The following is a 19,893-nucleotide window of genomic DNA, read 5'->3' as shown; positions in this document are numbered from 1 at the left end:
GATTCAGGCCTCATGCCTGGTTTCCATGGCAACTCCAGTTGAAATTACATTAAAAAGAAATGAAACCAGCGGCTTTTCTGGTTGGCAAGCAGGGGGAGGGGAGCTGCACTGGGAAAGGCCGGGAAGTGGGGGGAGCTTGGTGGGAGGGGGCTGGGGAGCAGATGAGGTCCCACATGGGGTTCCAGTGCTGGGGTGGGGCTCAGCAGGGCTGGCAGCATGAGGGAGCCCCCCACTGTGGCATCCTGTGTTGGCAATCCGGGGTTGCACAGTGCTGGCTTGCACCCCACCCAGCCCCTGGCCCCCACTCGCTCCGAGAAGAGGCGAGACACACCGGTATTAAAAATATCACTTCTGTTTTATTTTGAATTTGTTACTCTGCGCGGGTGACAGGCTATAAATACATTCTCCAAAGAGCATCCTCACCCTCAGCCCTGCCCGGGGGCGGGGGCTGGGGAAGGGTGCAGGGCCGGGGGTGCGCTGGCCCCAGGCAGTAGGGCCAGGCGGCACCGGTGCGTCACGGCCGCCAGTGCGGGCAGCGTCTGCCAGCCGGACCGTCTTGCACAGGGACAACGTGTGGTGTCCCTGCAAGGACCCGACCCTTCCTCCTGCCTTCCCAGACCCCAGGTGTCAGTGCCCACCATGGGGGGCTGAGACTGGAGTGCCCCTTGTGGGCTCTCAGGCAGCTCATTCTCCACACCCAGCTGCACCAAAGCCCATCGTCTTGAGCCTGGATACCTGCAGCCACATGTAGTTCGGTGGCTGTCACCAGCCCAGCAGGTGCCCCAACCCCAAGGTGGGTAATCCCAGCACCGTGCAGGCTGCATCACCCCCAGCAGCCCCTGCCCAGGTGTCTATCCCAGCTGCACACCCCTGGTGCCAGAGCTGAGGTCACCCCAGGATGGGGGGAAAAGGCTGCAGCAGGAGCAAGGTGGGAGGCAGAGTCGCCGTGCAACTCGCCCTGCTCCTGCCAGCCCTGCAGAGCTGCCCAGCCCTGCCACAAACTGTGCTTTGGAGCAGCAGCGCGGCGGACAGAGGGCACAGCACAGCCCTGGGGCAGTGGTGAAGGGATGTGGGATGCTCCCGGGGGAGCAGGGCAGGGTGGGGAGCACTGGGACACAGCGTTGGGGGGCTGCCCTGGGTTGATGGGGGTGGGCAGACGGTGCTTGCAGTGGGTGATGCCCACGCGGGGTGGTGGGTGGCAGCGGGGTGGGTCAGGGCAGGGAATGCTCGCGGGTGGGCCATTGGATAGGCTATTTGGCTGAGATACATGGGCATGGACGACAGAGGAGGGAGAATATCAAAAATACAAAAGAGTGCAGCCCCACGGTGCAGGAGGCAGTGCCCTGCCTGGTGCCCGCCCGCGGCAGGTGGGGGCTGCGGGGGGCCAGCACCGTGCGCACACGCTGGCTTCTAACTGGCTTTTTATTTTATATCAAGAACACTTGGTTTTAAAATCTTTACAAAGGACAAAACGCGGCGACTCCGTTAGTGTGTAAAGAACTAAAGATCTGCTTAAAAAACGTCTCTGCAAAGAGAAACGACTGACACAAAAGAGATTCTCTGCAGCGCAAAGAGGGGCAGAGGTGCCAAGTCTCCAGCCCAGGGCCCTGTTCCCAGGGTCCCCGGGGTCCCGGAGTCCCCAGCCCAGCGCCTGCACCTAGCACGAGGCTGGGTCCCCAGACCCTGCCCGCTCCCTCTGCCTATAGCACCATGGCCCAGGGCCACTTCTTGACACAGTGAAGGAGCCTTTTCCAGGGCACTCAGGATGCCAGGCTGCCTGGGGATGCACCGGCCGAGAGGGATGCCTGGTCTCGCTCCTCATCAGTCCCGAGGTGCTCAGCATGCACAGTGCTGAGGATGCAATCACCCCACAGGGAGGAACAGCCCCGGTGTGGGGAGCCCCATGGCTGCAGCCACTGGGGGGGTTCCCCTGCCTGCCCGTGCTGGTGCATTAGTGCAGGGGCTACGCTGTGTCCCCCCTGCACCCACTGGTGCCCAAGGGCGACTTGCAGGGCCCTCCAGCCGGGAGCCAGGAGAGTCAAAGCACTTCTCGAAAGTTAGATAGGAATGAAAGAAAGCGCTGGGGGAAGAATGGGGCACCTGGCTGTGCCAGGACCCCGCAGGTCTCCGGGCTCGGTGCCGCACTGTCTGTGGGCACTGCCCCTCCGTCCGGGGGCTCCGTTGGCCCCGCTGGTCCCTCTGCCAGTGTCTGCTGCGTGCGTGTGCGTGCGTGCATGCGTGTGCGCCGCGGCGGGCAGCTATACCCTGGTTGTGGAGTGTGAGTGCGGGAGCCCCGTGCTGTTGAAACCAGCGGTAAAGGTGTTGTAGGGGTGCAGGGTCTGCAACCCCACCAGCGAGTTGGGGATCATGGTGATAGTGTTGGGGGTCATGAGCGGGATGTCGTCCGGAGAGCGGCGCAAGGTGAGGGTGTAGTCGGGCAGAGCGGCCAGGCGCAGGGCGTCGTGGGGCGGCACAGCCTCGCACTCATGGTGCCCCTGGCTCACCTGCAAGGAGGGCATCTCCTCATCGGGCGCATGGGCGATGTCGTTGGCGGCACCACGCTGAGGGCTGGGCTGCCGGTGTGTGTCCTGCCGGCGCTTGTCCTTGCGGTAGTAGAGCGCGGCGAAGGCCAGCACGTTGAGGAAGAGGAGGGAGGCACCCACAGCAATGGTGACGCTCAGCTCGGTGGAGTAGTCACGGGGGCTCTCGAGCAGGGTGCCCGCCTCCTGCTCTGGGCTCCACTTCTCCTTCCCATTCTCGCTGTTGTAGGCGGGTGAGATGGCAGGGCGCTTGGTGGTCCAGATCTTGCCGTTGGGCCGGCGGGTGATGTGGGAGTTCTGTGTGGTGTCAGGGGGCGGCACTTTGGTGGTGGTGGAGGTGTAGTGGAACATATCGTGCAGGTTGTACAGGTGGGGGACCAGGTGCTTCCAGAAAGCCACCTTGGTAGCTCGGTAGTGGTCCCGTACTCGTGGCTTCAGCCCAATGTGCAGGTACAGCTGGTCGCGGGGGTTATACTTGGACCAGGCCACCTCCTCAAAACGGTTGGCCTTGGTGTGGATGAACTTGGTGTCCTGGGGGACGGGCTTGTTGGGGTCCCTGCAAAACACAGGCAAAACAGAGCTAGCACCAGGAAAAGCTGGAGAGGCAAGGAGGGAGAGCTGGACGCAGAGATGGAGGCTGGGAGTACCTTTGCCAATGGTGGCACAGGGTGGGCTGGTGAGAGGTCCTGCATGCCTGGGCAGCACTCCAGCCCTGGGTCAAATCTATCCCATGATAACCAAGGCCAACCAGCCTTCCCACCCCTGTGCTTGGCTGGGTCCTGTCTCGGGGGCTGGCCACGCTCCCAGATTCTCACTGTGTGGTGGATGCTCTGACCCCAGTGAAGGTGCAGCACATGGACCTCTGCGCACGGGGGCCTCAGTGTCCCATGCCGGCCTGACACCCTGCCACCACAGCATGGTCCCAAGTGGTGCAGCTGCAGCGAGTGCAGACCCCCCCAGGCACCCATCTCCACTCACCCTGTCTTGGCAAAGTTGGTCCAGTAGGTCATCACCACGGCGCTGAGCATGACATCGTTCTTGGAGAAGTTGCAGGGAAAGAGGTCTGTGGGGCCAATCATGGGGATCCCAAACACGTAAGGCACCTCATCCCCGTGGGCTGCGTCGGACCACGCAGGCTTCATCAGGCTCTGGCAGTGATGGTAGAAGGCGTAGAAGTAGGTGGGAGAGCCATAGCGGGCATGCAGGTCGGCTGTCACCACCGATGGCTCTACCCACTGGTGGTCAGTGAAGAGGGCCACCAGAGTTTTGCGACGTGTCTCGGGGTTGTCCCTGTCAGCCCAGTCCGTGTACATGAACTTGATGGTCTCTCGCAAGGTGTCCTTGCCCTCGGGATAGCCATACAGGTTGTCTACAAAGTTGGAGACTGAGTAGTCAAAGTCACTGCCCGAGACACCATCCTCAGGGTCCACCACACCCTCTACAAACTTCAGCCCCTCGCCCTGGTTGACCCCCAGCATGATATCGTAGTTGAGGAACTCGCCCTGCTCCATCAGGATCTCTGGGTCATCCGGGATCACATCCCCATCAATTACTGGCCCAAAGGCCACATGGTAGCGAGCTGGCTGGATGTCTTGTTCCACCAACTCCTTGGCACTCTTCTGTCGCAGGCAGTCCACCATGTCCACCGTATCCAGCACATTGCAGCCCACCTTGTCGGCCAGCATGCTGGTGTACTTCACAGGCTGGTAGTTCACTGCCCAGCTGGAGAGTGCGGAGCCGCTCTGGATGATGGCTCTCTGGAAGAGACCTGCAAGACAGCCAAGGAGCGGAGGAAGATCACAGCTGGGTGACTGCTGTTGTAGCATCCCAGCGCTGCAGTGCAGGACGCAGCATGGAAAAGGTATCAATGCCCTTGGACCCCTGCGAGGACCCAGCACACCAGCTTGAGCCTGGCTTTGCTGCCATCTGAGCCTGGTTCGCATGGGGACCTCAGCTCAGGGCCACCATGGAATCACAGAATCACAATTGGGGTTGGAAGTGACTTCTGGAGATCATCCAGTCCAACCCACCTGCTAAAGCAGGTTCACCAGAGCAGATCACACAGGAGTGCGTCCAGGCAGGTTTTGAATGTCTCCAGAGAAGGAGAGTCCACAGCCTCTCTGGACAGCCTGTTCCAGGGCTCTGGCACCCTCGAAGTAAAGAAGTTTCTCCTTATATTCAGATGGAACCTCCTGTGTTTCAGTCCATGACTGTTGTCCCTCATCCTGTCCTTGGGCACCACTGAAAAGAGTTTGGGCCCATCCTCAGCACCCACCCTTGAGATATTTATAAGCGCAAATAAGATTCCCTCTCAGCCTTTTCTTCTCCAGGCTGAACAGACCCGGCTCTCTCAGCCTTTCCTCACAGGAAAGATACTCCAGACCCCTCATGATCTTTGTAGCTCATCTGGGCATGCAGAGAGTTGCTCACGGCAGCAACCAAGGGCTGCTGTGCTCTCCAAGGATCCCATTGCAGGGGATGGCCCAGCATCACTCTGTCCTGGTGCAGGGAAGAGAAGGACAGTGGTTGCATCACAGCCTGGCCTTCCCAAGCAGCCCGTGCTGTCCCAGCCACCTCAAGGACGTGTTGCCCAAGCGCCTGAGGGGCACGTGCTGCCCCAGCTCAGCACCATCCTCCAGCCCTGGCTGGCACTGGCTTTGCTGAGCAGCCAGGCTGCAGGCTGGCAGCACTGGGAGGGTTAATGCCTGCTGGAGGACATTTAACCCTGCGAGTCCCACCCCAGCGCTTTGTCAGGGTCCCCCTCACCCCCCTCCCCGCTGCTTCCTGCCCAGCTGGGGCTGCTCAGTGCCAATCCGGCCCTGCAGGAGTACGCTGCCAGATGCACAAAGAGGGCCTTTCTGCCACCGGGAACACAGAGGGAGTGGACTTTCGCCCTGGAAAACGGGGCCACAAAGGCCCTGGCCCAGGCGGAGGAATGCATGGCAGCGCTCCAGCCCCATGTCAATGGCGCTTGTGCTCGGAATACAAAGGGGCGGTGAGGAAGCGGAGCCTCCCGGGTGGTGAAAGGAGCCGGGCTCGGGGTGCACCCTGGGGTCCTTGCTCTCCGGTCAGCCCTCTCCTGCACCCCCAGTGCTGCCTGTGCCTTCACTGGACCCCAGCACTCGCTTGCCAGGAGGTACGGTCTCAGGCGGTCTCTGAATGGTGCAGGCACAGCAGCGTGATTGTCATGGGGCTGTCCTTGCTCCCTTGAAACGCTGAGTGCCTGCGTGAGACCCCCGGTGCAGCTCTGCAGGGGTACATGCACCTTCCCGCAGCAGAAGTGCTCGGAGGCTCCTGGCTCCTGGCCACCATGTCCATAGCTCTTGTCTGCACGCACTGTCCTCACTCTGCCAAGTACCTGACGTACAGTCCCATGTGCTGGGACAAAGAGAAGTCACAAGCTCTGTTTGTCACCTCCTGGTGCCCTAGAAAGCTGTACCCAGCCTACAGACTGGAGACCGGCCATGAGTTTGCTTGCTCTGCACCATCATCTCACCCACATGCCAAAGAGCCAGGGTGGGGGTTCCCTGGCTCCCAGGAGATGCTGTCCCAGCAGCAGCTTTGCTCCCCGCCAGCAGCATCACTTCCGAGACAGACTCACTGGGCTGCGCTCTGCCCCTGCCCACCGCTGCCTGGGGAAGCACAGGCAGCTCGTGCCACCAACAGCTGGTCACATCCCTGATGGAGCCCCTACACCATGTCTCTGCATGGCCATGCCCTGACTTAGGAGCACCCAGGAGTGTGCAAGAGCCCAGACCTGCTGCATTCTCCTCCTCCATGCCAGCACCAGCTGAAGCCCAACAAGCACCCCAGGGAGGCATCGCCACCCTGCAGCTCACCACCCCAGAGCCCTCCAGCTCTGCCCCTTCTGCCTGTTCCCTGTGGAGATGAGGGTCCCGACGCACTCCGAGTCCTGCAGAGCTGGCTGCCACAGCACAGTGGAACCAAGTGGTGGGACCAGGGCTCTGCGAGAGGGTGCCTGGTGCTGCAAGCTGCTGCCAGATCCTGATTTCCTCTTTGCTTTGCACAGTAGCAGAGACTGAAAATACCTCTGGGGTTGTCTGGGCCAAGCCCTGCTCAAAGCAGGGTGCTGGGTGCCTTGTCCAGCTGAGGTCTGAGCATCCCCAGAGCTGGCAGCAAAGGGCAGCAGCCCCCACAGAGCAGGAGATGGGGCAAAGGAAGCACAAGAGGTTTCCCTGGCAGTGACTGCTCCTGCCCTGGCATGGCCGACTGGGGAGAGAAGCAGCAGTTTGGTCCTTGGCGAGGAATCCACCCGTCTACAAGAGCTGAGGCTGGCGGGGGAGCTGCGGGTCTCCCCAGCAGCCAGACACAGCATGCGCTGCACCAGTCTCCAGCGTCTGCCTCTTGCAGCGCCTGGCAGAGCAGGCACAAATTAGCAGCTTCATTAATAGCTCTTGATCACTATGAGTTTTATTTTGATGCGATAAAAAACAACCCATCTAGTCTGCAGGCCGCATCTTAGCACAGCTCCCCCACCATGCTCCAGAGCCGGCTGCCCCATCCCTGGAGAGATGGGTGCTCTGGCACAGGTGGTTTCTTTAGGCCATTTTATGGCCATTTCCTTTGATGTGACACTGGCTGTAGCATGGTTATTTTTTTTTTCTCCCAATGCTCAATGTACAAGTCTTTGCAAATGGGTTACATTTGGTCTTACGCCAATACAATCTTTTAGCATAAAAAATTCCTTTCTTTATCTAGAGTAAACACTCTGCTATATTTACAGATATAAATCATACCACTTCTACCTGTGTTTCACTAGTCACAGCACTTCCAGCTCTCCCAGCCTTGCAAGATGGGGTCCTCCAACCCCCCACCAGGCTCAGGTCTGGCTTCCCCTCTTTTGCAGTATGAATGCCTTTCCTAGCACTGAGATCCGTGCTCCTGGTGCCCTGTATGATTCTTTACACCCCCACCACACCTGCACATGGGCGAGCCCAGGTACCTGGGCAGGGCACCGTAGGAGGGGTCCCCACCTTTCCCCACACCCAGGCGCTGGCACTGGGCTGTAGCCCCATGCACTGGGAGGACCAGCTCTATCCCTGGCTCCCACATACTCTGTCGCTGCTCTCTCTGTGCCTGCGATAAGGTTTTACTTCCTGACCCTGGGTCAGGCTCTCCCTGGTGACTAAAAAGCAGCCCTGACTTTGTTAGGGTGGCCGGTGGTACCCAGGCAGCTCACTTTCCAGGGTTAGCATCAGCAGGGCGCTTGCTCATAGCTGCAGCATCCTCGGGCACAGCTGGCACCTACCTTCAGAGTGGTGGGACAGGGTGAGCAGGCTGACACAGGAGGCACCGATGCCGGAGCCGAAGACGGTGATCCGCAAGGGATCTCCCCCAAAGAAGGCGATGTTCTCGCTGACCCAGCGCAGTGCCTGTATCTGGTCCAGCAGCCCATAATTGCCCTTGGCAGCTTGGTCGCCCGTGCTCAGGAAGCCTGTGGGCCAAGGGGAGCCCAGTTAGGGATAAGGAAGCAGAGGGTGTCCTGACCTCCCACCTTCCTTCCCCAAGCCTAGGGGAGCTACTATGGGACCCTGTCCCATCACAAAATGAGACCCCACCACCAGAGTCCTGTGAGTTCTCAGCTGGAGCAGGGACACCATCAAGCTCCAGCCACCTTCTGCACAGCACAGCAGGGGGTGAAAGGCTGTGAGTGTGGCTGCAAGCCTCGGGGAGCCTCTCCAACCAACTGCAAGCAGTGATAGGGTGATGGCCATGAAGCTCTGTCCTACCCAAACTACCACCTGTGCTAATAACAAGTCCAGACATCTCAGGTATGCTCCAAGGAAAGCCAAGAAAGCCCCAGTGGCTGCAGGCAGGATGAATGCGTGCACAGCCAACGCTTTCCACGGACTAGCGTGGGCTGAGGGAGGCTCTATAAATGTAAGGAGGTGGGCTGAGCAGAGAGGAACTGACTGCAACTTAAAATACAAAGGCTCTCAGTGAGGAAGATGGTGAGAAATGCTTTCAATAGCAAAGGGAACACCTGAGATAAGGTATCAGAGTTTCATTTGCTTTGACTCAAAGCAGGAAGCCAAAACCATGGTCCTGAGGTAAAATCCAGGTGGGTAATCCCAGCAGGCAGGGAGCAGTGCTGGCATTGTTTTGGCACTGGAGGTGCTCTGGCTGGGTGTGCTGCAGCACTTCAACAGAGATGACGATGGCACCATTTAAGTCTTATTTCATATTGTGACTTATGTCCCTTAAATTTGTACCTATCCATTGTAAAGTCCTGACTGTTAATATTGAAAGGTCTTGAATAGGCTTGTTTTTACTGAAAAGCCTATTTTCTACCAGGTAACTGGCATCCTTCCCAAGAGACTGTGGGGTCCGGAGGCTGTCAGAGGGATGTGCTGCCCTGGGTACCAGCTGGGAGCCCAGTGCCAGGCTGGATGGTTAGAAAGACAGCAGGGTCTTCCAGCAGCTTGGCTGGGAAGCTCACCTCAGACCTCCACAGCCCTTCTTCTGCCACTGCTAAGGGAGGCAGCAGTGATGCTTCAGGCAAATCTCCCATGTCCCAGCTCCCAGGGGTTTCTGCTGCAACAGGCAGGGGACCATGCTGCCTTTAGACCCCGTGTCTCCATTTCACATCTCTAGGTCACCAGTGCTCATGAAAATGTGACAGCCACCCTCCTCTATATGGCACCCAACACCCTTTGGTGACCCTTTCTGTGGACAGCCAGACCATGGTGGGCGGTTGTGGGGGTCCCAGCAGCTCAGCCAGCTTAGAGGCAGCCCCTGTCTGGGGAGGGAGAGCTGCGGGTTCCCTGCGAGGAAGCACCCGCTGGCAGCTCACTGCTCTGAGCCCTCTCAGGAGGAGATGTTGGGTAAATACATTTATTATTTATTTAACCGCAGACCAATATTTGCTTTCAGCTGAGCCAGGTTGTGTAAATGAGCCTGGGGAGGCCCGTGCCAGGAGCCAGACCATGCTGCGACTGCCCGCTGGGGACACTGCCACGTGGCACCCGGCTCGGTGGCCAGGGCAGAGGGCAGGGGCAGCACTGAGTGTGCAGCCCCATCCCGCTGGGCCCCATGCCCCCAACACCCCCTTCCCAGCTTGTTCAAGCCCAGTCAGCTGTGGTGTCTCATCCTGCTGCCTGGCCGTGCTGGCAGCACAGCCCATACCGAGCACTCCAACGCGGTAGTTCAGGGTGATGACGATGACGTTCCCGTAGCTGGCCAGGACGCTGCCGTCTATCATGTTCCCCGTGCCCTCCATGTATGAGCCGCCATGGATATACACCATCACCGGCTTGGCCCCACTGTCCCGGATGTCTGGAAGGAGAAGCAGTTAAACACAGGACCCTGCTGGTGGCTGCAGCACCCTGCCTGACAGGCAGACCAAGGACGAGGGCAATGCCAGCTGCCAGGACTGGGGAGGCGACTTAGGAACCAAATCCAGAGCTCTCCTGGGGGACGCAGCGTGGACCTCCAAAGCCAACCAACACTGAACCAACCCCGCCAGCCCCTTTCTGGGTGGCAGCAGCTGCTGCATTGTCCCCACGCTGCTGTCCCCTCGGAGGTCTCAGCACATGTGGGAGAGATGGTGACTGGACCTGGCTGCTCTTCCCTGGAGCCGAGCTCTGGCTGTGAGCAGGAGCCAGAGCAGCGGCACCTCCATTGCAGGTGGGAGTTGCAGAGTCCAGCCCCGGGATGCAGCCCCATGTCCTGTCTTTGGCTGGACCCAAGCTCTTGGCTCCAGAAGTCCTGGAAGCTGGCATTGCAAGGGGGCAGGGATGGGGGTGTGCAGGACCTGGAAGGCAGGGGGTCACTGGTAGGTGCTTCAACATCTGACTCTCCTGCCCTTCCTTCCCATTCCCCTGGGAAGGCAGAAACCTGCTGGCTGCCTGGATGTGAACCCATGGCACCCCAGTGCCCAGACACAGACATGGTGATGAGGCAGACAGTGTGTGCACGTGTGTGTGTCAGGGAGGTGAGCACGGGGTCTGGACGAGGACAGGGCATGAGACATGGAGTGAGGATGGGGAATGGGATCCCAAGGGCTGGGGAGGAAGGACTGCGGTAGCCTAGGGGCAAGGAGCAGCCATGCTCCCTCTTGACTGGCCTTGTCTCTGGGGGACGTCCTGCCCATTCTGCCCCACTGGCCTGGGATCCCTCATGGAGATGAACCTGGGTGTAAGGAAGGAACACCCGTGCTTAGCTCCTGGTACATCTCACCCACATTACACAGAGGAGGTAGTGGTACCCGTTGTGGAGCTGGTGCCAGGTCCCACATGCCTGCAGTGCCCAGCCCTCTCCTGGGCTGGCAAGCCAGCACCGATGGACTTTGCCCTCCCTTGTGCTCACTTGCACTCAGTGCCTTGCTTGGGCTGGCCGGCATCCTCTGCTGAGCCTGCTTGGCCTCAGATGCCCAGGCCACCTGCTGCTCCCTGCCTGCCTCCTCCCCGCAGCATTGCACCATCCTGGCAGCCTGGCCCTGCTGTGGTCCCTGCAGGGCTGGGACTCCCAGGCCACAGATGCACCAACTCAGCAGGGATGCCCAGGCAGGCTGCACATGCTCCCTTCCCGCTCACCTAACCCCTGCCTACGTCCACTCCTCCCCACGGCTGGCCCATTGCAGTGAGCTGTGGGGCAGGCTGACAGGTACCTCTGGCCATCCCCACCTCCAGCTGTGGCCTGCGACATGGCTAAGGGTGACCTCCCTTCCATATAGAAAACCTCTTCCCTCCAGGAGAATGAGGGTAGGCAAAACATCTGCCAGCTCTTTTCCTATTGCCGGGATGCAGCCAGGCAAAAGCACAGACCTGCAGAGGAAAATGCACTCACGGCTCCTCCGGGACAGACATTGCCTGTGCGGCAGAGGCTGTCCCCTCTGGCAGGACAACGCTTCCCAGGGCCACCTGCTTGAAATGTGAAGGGCAGGAGCATCTGTGCCTGTGCCTGTGTCCTCTCCTCCCTGCCACACGCTCCCACCGACACAAAAAGGGACATCCTCACAGCAGAATGGCAGCAATGCATGGAGACGTACCAGGGAATGAATGGCTCCTAATCGCTACAGCACATTTTAGTGTGTGGGGCTTTAGCACAGTCAAGTCACTTAGGCTGAATGCCAGTTTATGCCCTGGTACAAGAAATCCTGGGACACAGGTTAGTGGGAGAATACAACAGGGTTCTGGTACTGCCAAGGAAAAAGCTTTTCATCTCTTTCCCAGATCCTAAACGCCATCTGCCAGGCCATGCTTGAGCTGTCCTGGGACTCCTGCACACCATGAGGTTTTACTGTCCTTGGCACGTTAGGGCTGCACCCTGGCTGACCCTTCCTCTTGTCTCCTCTTCACATCCCTGCAGACAAACACAACAACTCCATACCCTGCAGACGAACAACTCCATTTTACTAAAAGCAGCTTATTCTGCAGCTTGCTTAGCCCTGGCATACATCTAGAATCACATCTGCTTGAAAGCCTGCTTGCTCTGCCTCAACTGGTGCTGAGGCTCTGGTTGCAAGCAAGACCTCGTTCACGTTGGGTGGACAGAAGTTAACAGAAAACATGTTTGAGTGGACCTCGGGTCTCCTGCACATGGCCAGGTACCCTGAGGGTGACAAGGGTACCAAGCTGCTGTCATGGCCACCCTCCAGTGGTGCCCACAAGAGAACCCAGAAGGGTGGAGGGGGAGGTCGCTGGTTCCCAGCTGCATGTCACCGACTCCAGAGAGATGAGGCTGGAGGTGGAATGTGACCAGGCTCAGGGTGAAATGGGCCAAAGTGCCCAAGGGCTCCTCTCCTCCCAAGCTGCCATGCTTCCTCCCTGCCCTTGCTCAAGCAGAGCAGGAGCAAACTTCTCCTAAAGCGAAAAAACCCACGAGCTTCCCCACCCCGTCCCAAGGAGGGGAAGGACCTGGGCGCCCTGCACAGCCGGCCAGCCTGCCCCCCGCCCCGCGCAGCTGCCTGGCACGGCAGACGGACACACACAGGGCTCCCTGGGGATGGCAGCGGATGGCGGGCAAACGGAGTTGCTTTGCGTGTCATGCAGTGGCAGCCTCGAGCACAGAAATACCTTCATCTTCATCCCCGTCATTATCCGCTAAGTCCTCGCCCTGTTTCTTAGCGCTGGCTCCTAGGGACCAAACACGAGGAGACAGAACAAAAAGGAAACGAAAGGAAATAAAAACAAAACAAAACAAAACAAAACAAAAAAAAAAAAACAAAAAACAAAAGAGAATTCAAAAATAGCATGACAGCAGAGACGGTGGGGCTAGGCCTGCGCCCCACAGCACTGCTGGCTACTCACACTGCACCTCTCCCAGAGCCAGGGTGGCGCGGGCAGCACTGCCCCGGGAGCTACGCCAGGATGCCGCTTTGCCTGGACCCCTTCCAGATCCTCCCCGGGGAGCGCCGGGGCAGCAGGGAGGAGGAGAGCGGGTCTGGGGAGCATCAGACTCTCCAAGCACTCACTGATCCTCCTGCATCCCAGCCTGGCACCCACCTGCTTGCACACCCTCAGCTCCCTGTGCCGGGGCACAGGTCTCTCTCTCCTACTGCCCTGATGCAGGCAGGACCCCTGCTCCCAGCTCTGCTGCCACCAGGCACAACTGTCCCCTGCCACCAGCAGAGCCCACATGAAGGGTTGCCCTGGGTGGTCACCAGCCACCAGTGGGGGTCCTACCTGTCACGCCTTGCATGGCCCCTTGCTGTGCCTGGCATGGCTGTGCCGCAAACCACCGGTGCCACAGCACGAGACCACCAGGGCACACTGCAGGGAGCCATCGTGACGGGTGCTTCCCTGCTCTGCTCCATCCTGTACTAACTCCTTTTTTAAAAGACTAGTTGCACGGTTCACCAAGGATTGCAAAGGCACTGACCAGCCTGCCATGATCAAGGCAGAAAATATATACTCTGAAAATATCACCACATCGCCACCACAGCACAGCCTCCAGCAAGGCTCCCACAAGAGAGAGGCAGCCCCATGGCTGGATGAAACTATGACAACATGAGCACGAAACTGGCCAGGAAGACAAAATCAGGGAGTTGTCCTCACTGTCACTCTGGGAGTGGGATTACACAGGTGACACTGGGATTGGATAACAGAGGTGGAGTGGGACAAGATTGGAATTCAAAAGGAAATTGTGAAGGGGGAGTGAGAGGTCTGAAATGGCCATGGGGCAGCTCCATGTGGGCAAGAGGCTTGCAAAACACCTTCAGCAGCCATGACCTGCTGTATAAAGACTGAAGGAACAATGACCAGAAATCTGGAAAATCCAGCAGGCAAGAAAATTTTGGAGAAGGCTGCGTCATGCAAATCCTGGAAGCACAGGAGTGACAGGAACTACAGCAGCATCCCGACACGTGAAAGTCCACTGTGAAGTGGTGAGGTGGAAGAGCAACTCCCTCTCCCCTGTGCAGACCACAGGCAGCTCCCAAGCTGCACAAGGCAGTTGAAGCTGGACAAGAAGAAAACCTTTGGGCAGAAAGGGCAGGAAAGCACTGGAGGAGGTGGGCTGGGGAGGTGTTTAAGACCATGTGAGACACACTGTCAGGAAAAGTCGAGGTAGAGCTGCTCCTGCCTGCTGCAGGGCTGTCTCCAGAGCTGTCCTGATTTTATCTGACTCAGAATTCACCTCCTAACTTACCCCCTCTGAGCCCCAGCCCTGCTTCCTCACCTTCTTCTTCACCACCCAGCCATTCGCTGAGCTCCTCATATCTTTTTCCTGTTTTCACCCAGTGCCACCCCCATCCCTGCCACCTCTTGCCCCAGCACCGCTGCTCCAGCATCCCCCATTCCTGCTGCATCCTTCCCATGTGCTCCCTCCCCAGCCCACCCGCCGGCTGCACGCTCAGCTGGGCACGTGCGGCTGCCTCGCCTGTTTGCAAGAGGCTGTGAGCTTGACCTACTGTGTCTTCATTAGGAAGAGCTGCAAGCCCAGAAAGCACTTAAATGACAAAGCACTCATGCAATATTTGCTAACCGGTGCTATGCGCCAACCTCCTTGGTACTGCTCAGGGATAGGGATTTTTCTCTAATGAAGACCACAGGCAGCAAACCTTCATCCGCACTGTGCTTCAGAGCTGGGAAGCTGATCACAGGCAGTCAGACATCACTTTCCACTGTCAAAGTCCCTGGTGCTGTTAAAGCCCCAGGACCAGTTGGGCTGCAGCCCTCCAGCCTGGTCTCCTTCAGGGGAAAAAGGTCTCCATGCAGACAGGGATGGAGGAACTGGCTGTGAGGAGCTGTCAGGCTGTAAGAGAGGGCAGTGGGCAAAATCCCTGTGACCTGAGCATCTGTCCTGGCTGAGCAGGGAGGGATCCAGCTGGAGACCACTGCTGTGGAGCTTAAGGATGTCTGGGATGAGCCTAAAGCAACCTGAACTACACGTACCACAGAAGGGACGGTAGAAAGCAGCACTGGGAAGCTAAGCAAAGCAGGAGAGCAGTAAAGCAGACCAGGGGGAAGGGGAACTGCAGTGGCACGTGTGCGTGGCAGATGCAAAGCATGAGCCTTCCCCATCGGCAGGAAGGTGCCAGGGTGGCTGGGGTTACAGTGAACACAGGCTGCTGCAACCAAGCAGATCTTTTGCCTCTCATTACGTTGCCCACCTTCATGATGACCCACTGAAGCCCCACAGCTCATGAGAGCAACCACAGCTTCACTTCCCTCACCCATCCCTTGCACTGTGCTCCATTATTTCCCTCCACTGGTTATTGCCATGTTCCAGGATGCCCATCCCAGGAGATCTCCCTCCACACTGGCAAAAGCCACCACACAGAGTTCCACAGCACCTACTCTCACAGGGATGGGTTTAAGCTTGTGGATTCACAGCTGGAAAAACCAAAGTGTTTGTGGCTCTTATTCTCCTTACCCATCAAAACCTCCCTCCACTAACCCAGTGTGAATGCCTGTTGTGCTGCTTCACTTTAAGCTGACTGTGAAGTGACATTGTTCAGGCCGATAGGAAGGATGCATATGCTCTTATCTGAAGGCTCTAGGAAGATTTAAGCTCAAGTTCAGTAAAGAATACAACCACTTTCCCTGAAACAGGGGCATCCACGCCAGATTTATCCTGTCTTAAGTAAACCATGCCAACAGCATTGACACCAGTGCAAACAGAGATAAAGGCAAGTAGCCTCAGCCATTAGAGCCTTTGTGCTCAGCGTGGTGTGGCTAAGAGAAGAGCTGGAGCCAAAGCTGACACCTTTCCAAACCCAAATGTTTGCTCAGGGTGCGGGCAGCCCCAGCACCTCCTCCTCGGTGCAAGCTTCCCGGGGCACACACTCCCACACAGCAGCCACAGTGCTGCAGGGAGCAGGAGCCTGCAGCAGCACTGCCACCGTGTCTGACGGCCGCGTGCACCCAGAAGCACACATGCTGGTGGACACACTGGCTCAGGTGCTTCTCCAGGAGTGACAAGGAATGGGACTGAGACTGATGACAGCCACTGAACCTGCTGTTGCACAACCCCACGGACAGGGGCAGCTCCCCCGGCCCCTCCAGCCATTAGCCCTTGCTCCAAGATTGCAGCGCACCTTAGTGCTGCCCTGCCTCTCCCTGTCCTTGCGTGATGCAGAGGAGTTATCTCCATCCTTGAGCAGATTCCATAAAAACACTGCATTTTCTCATGCTCTGCTGCCTCTGCCAGCACAAACACCTACCCTCACCTTTGCAAATCGCTCCCTGGAGCAGAAGTGAAGTGCCGGGGTAGTGTCTGCCCTCAGCCAGCTCTGCAAAGCAGCAGCCTTCACAGGAGGCTACTGAGAACCTTCCAGCAAGAGAACTGCAGAAGATGTGCAGCTGTAGAGAAGCCTCAGCTGATACTCAGACAAGTTCACTTGTTGGAGAGCGGTGGAGAAGCCACAATGCTTTTCCTGCAGAGCAACCAAATTGCATCCTGAGCCCGGGAGCTGCTGGGAGCTCCAGCCACTCTGCCACAGCACAGCAAGATGCTGGACCGGCATGTTTATATTTGCAGCATCATAGACTCTGCACAGCCCCAGCCAGAGAGATTAGGGCAGTCGTTAGTAAAAAACGAGGAGGGCTGCTATGTGCAGGGCAGCCATGTTTTTCCCCCCCAAAAATGACATCCACCTCCTCATGCTCTGAAGCAAAGCTTGTCCAGGCTGGTGGTGAAGAGATGGGGAAAGCATCCTGGCACCCACCACAGCCAAGCACAGACCAGAAGCATTGGTAGCACAAAGCAAAGTGCAGAGCACTGCCCCGTGTATGTACATGCTCTTTGGGTGGTCAGTGCTTATTGTCACAGCAAAACCTGAGCCTCAGCTGAGCCCCGGTGCTGTCAGCTCCCCTGGCTCCACACACAGCTAATTATTCTCAAAGCACCGCTGCCCTGTCTTGCTCCCAGAGAAGGGACCAATGTCTATGGAGGAGACTGGCATGTTGTGAGCAACTGTTTTTCTGTCCCAGGGATAAATTCTGATAAATTCCCAGTCCTTTGGCGGCTATGAAATATACCAAGCTTACGGGTGGCAGAAATTGTGAAAACTCCAGTAAGGTAGGAGCTGAGGCGTTTTGAACCACCAAAATACTGCAGAGCTGCCTGCCCTGCTAGAGGAGTGCTTATTTGCCACTCATATGTGACCTTAGAAATAATAATCAAAGAATATTCCAGAACAAGCCAGAACAAATGACACACAGCCCGAGGAAATCAGCACTGCAGGTACATTGTCCTCACCCCAAGAATTACTAATCCAGAAAACACAACACGGGGTGGACAAGCCTCTCTGTCTTATCGCAAGTGACTCACTTGATTCGAGCCAATGGCCACCGGAGCTGTGGCCAGAGCCAAAGGGCAGCGCCAGTGTCTGGGTGCTTTAATTCCCACCACATTGCATCTGGATGCCCAAATGGCCGGCACTGGGGATCTGCTGGCTCGTGAGTCAGCAGAGCCCAGCAAAGGCAGAAAAAACCCACCAGCTCCTCAGGAGGTGACCAGAGGCAACCACAGATGGGTTGCAAAGAAATCCTGCCTGTGCGCAGAGCCAGCAGGGAGGGAAAAACCAGGACGCCAGTGCAGACGGGGTGTTTCTGCATGTCTTACATTGTCCCCCTTCTCCAGCCACAACCTGGCCCCTGCTTCCCCAGCCCCCGCTGTGGGGCTGGGGGCAGTGAGGGTCCCCAAGCCCGGTAGCAGTGGGAGGGCCAGGAGAGGAAGCGCTTTGAAGTGGCTGGTGATTGCTGGCACAGCTGGCTCCGGAGGCAGCGTGCGGAGACTCCCTAATGCACCAGCCCTTTCAGGGGCAGCCTTGGCACTCAGAGAGATGGCGTGTGAATAGCCAGGACAGCAACAGGAAAAAGCAAAGCAAAGAAACCCAACAACAGAACTGGAGGGAAAATGGCTGGAAGGAAAGCGGTCCCCAAACGTCCAAGCCCAGCTGTGCTGGCCCCGCCGACTCCAGGGTGCAGGGAGGTGGAGGCACAGAGGCAGGGATCCCACTGCGGTGAGGGATGCCCAGGACGGCAGCCCCCGCCCGCCAGACACCCCTGCCCTGCACGGAGCCTTTCAGAAGAGCTTGGCTGCCCGACCGCCTGCACATTTAACTTTAGGATGCAGAGAGTGACCCAGGCTCTCCCTGTCTGCAAGGGGGTCATGCAGCGAGATGGGTGAAGCATTGTGTCTGACCAGGGGCTGAGCAGCTCCCATTTGCATGTCTGCACTCCCCGGCCCGTGTCACTGGGGTTGGCTGGGAACACAGGATCACTTCGAGGTAAGGGGGGACTGAGCTGCCCTCCTTGCCCCAAAGTGCAGCAGGATGAGCCCCGCACAGCCCTGTGAGTGGAGGCAAGGCAAAGCTGAGACATGTCTGAGCTGGAGGTGCTCAGCCATCCACAGGGTGGCTGGGGCTCAGAGAGGATGCTGCCATGCCAGGAAGTGGAGAGCAGATCCTCACTGGCAGGGCTGGCAGAGGCATGGGGGTGTGAGAAACGGGGAGCTGCCTTCACCGGACTGCAGGCTGGGGCAGAACATGGCAGCCTTTACACAGCCAGGGGAGGTTTTATGCTTTTAACTGAGGAGCTTGGGATGCAAAATGACCAGAGATGCAACAGGGGAAAAGCTCAGCCTGGAATGGGCTGCAGTTCCCCATCACACAGGTGCTTCCCTGTACAGGTCCATACACCCCCAATGGATGATGCACATCTAGCGGATGGGTGCATTTAAGTGCTACCTGCCATCAGAGGTTCCCCTTCAAACCCAGGGGCTGGGAAGCTGCCAGTGCCAGCAGGATAAAGGTGAAAGCGTGGGCTTAGCCCAGGAGAAGTTGTTCTGAAAGGCCTGGAGCAACATGAGCATCCTCCTCTGACCTGACCCCAGACCTGCGCTCCCAGCCGGCACTGGTCCTGTCTCCCTGTCTCCGGGGAGCAGAGGTGGCCAGAGCATCAGTGGGGCTCCTCTGAGTGGGAAATGGGGGTGGCAGAGCGGGCTGCTCACAGGGCCCGCAGTCTGGATGGCAGCACAGAGAGGTGCCGGAGGAGCACGCCGTGGGCTGAGGGCCAGTCAGGCACCCTCTCACTCTCTCACTCTCTCTCTCTTTCCTCTCTGTGCCTCTCTGCCGGTCGGCTTGCTACATACCTCCTTTCCTACATATTTTCTTGTTGGGCTTTCGGGTGCATTCCTTGGAAATCCGTTTTACTGTAAAATGAATAAAAGACTACAAAATAACAGGAGGCTCCACTGGTGGGAGTGGGCATGCAATCACAACCACGCTGCCGCCCTCCCGCCACCCCTGGGACCGCGGGAGGTGGGGAGGGAGCGTCACCGTGGGAGGAAAACTCTGGACCAGCCATGCTGGGCAGGAAGGAAGGCACAATGCATCCTGTGGCCAAGGGCCCCAGGGGCAGAGGAGTGGAGTCAGATGGCCCAGAAGAAGGCACCAGTCCGCCGGGCTGCTGTGCCGTGCACAGCAGACCCACTGCGGGTCCCTTCCAGCCCACTGAAAATCCCTGGGGGCTCCCGTTGCGATGAGGCTGGGGCAGGCGTGCAGGCAGGCGCTGCCTCCTCTGCCCTCTACTTACAGTTCAGGTGGGATCCCCTAGAAAGGAAAAGGTTAGACTAGGAGGCACCCGGCGCCGCCCAGCCTCACCCCAATGGGACCGTGCCCCGTGGGTCCCCAGCACTCCAGGCTCATCTCTCTGCCGCTGTCCCGCTGGCGGACGGCGGAGCAGCCAAGCGATGTGCCTGCTGGTGCCCCCAACCTCCCATCCGTACCAGAGCCCAAAAAAGTGCTCTATGGTCCCTTCCTTGATGGAGCATCTCCCCAGGGAGAGGCAGAGAGTGTTCCTCCCAGCCGCAGCCGCAGCCCGCACCCACAACTAGCGCATGGACCTGGGGAGGGTGGGAAGGGGGGAGGAAGGACAAACCCGAA

At 58.3% G+C, this 19,893-nt stretch overlaps 1 protein-coding gene across 5 annotated transcripts in view; it reads right to left on the bottom strand.

Moving 5' to 3' along the window:
• Positions 1-336: 336 nt before the first annotated feature.
• The window catches only part of NLGN3 (neuroligin 3), a 39,507-nt gene continuing 19,950 nt past the window's right edge, over positions 337-19,893 (bottom strand). For 2 of the 5 annotated variants that reach the window (XM_065077723.1, XM_065077724.1), the window contains exons 3-8: positions 19,101-19,160; positions 12,578-12,637; positions 9,687-9,836; positions 7,810-7,995; positions 3,519-4,308; positions 337-3,096 (exon numbers count right to left, since the gene is read on the bottom strand). In XM_065077723.1, the coding sequence (XP_064933795.1) occupies positions 2,259-3,096; positions 3,519-4,308; positions 7,810-7,995; positions 9,687-9,836; positions 12,578-12,637; positions 19,101-19,160 (2,084 nt within the window). In that variant the 3' untranslated portion in view covers positions 337-2,258. The remainder of the gene's footprint in view (positions 3,097-3,518; positions 4,309-7,809; positions 7,996-9,686; positions 9,837-12,577; positions 12,638-19,100; positions 19,161-19,893) is intronic. The other 3 variants (XM_065077726.1, XM_065077727.1, XM_065077725.1) reach the window with 2 other exon arrangements.

Source organism: Columba livia, chromosome 12 (assembly GCF_036013475.1).
Source record: "Columba livia isolate bColLiv1 breed racing homer chromosome 12, bColLiv1.pat.W.v2, whole genome shotgun sequence".
NCBI lineage: Eukaryota > Metazoa > Chordata > Aves > Columbiformes > Columbidae > Columba > Columba livia.
Note: the sequence above shows the minus strand (reverse complement) of the source record. Positions and strands in the feature narration are given on the sequence as shown.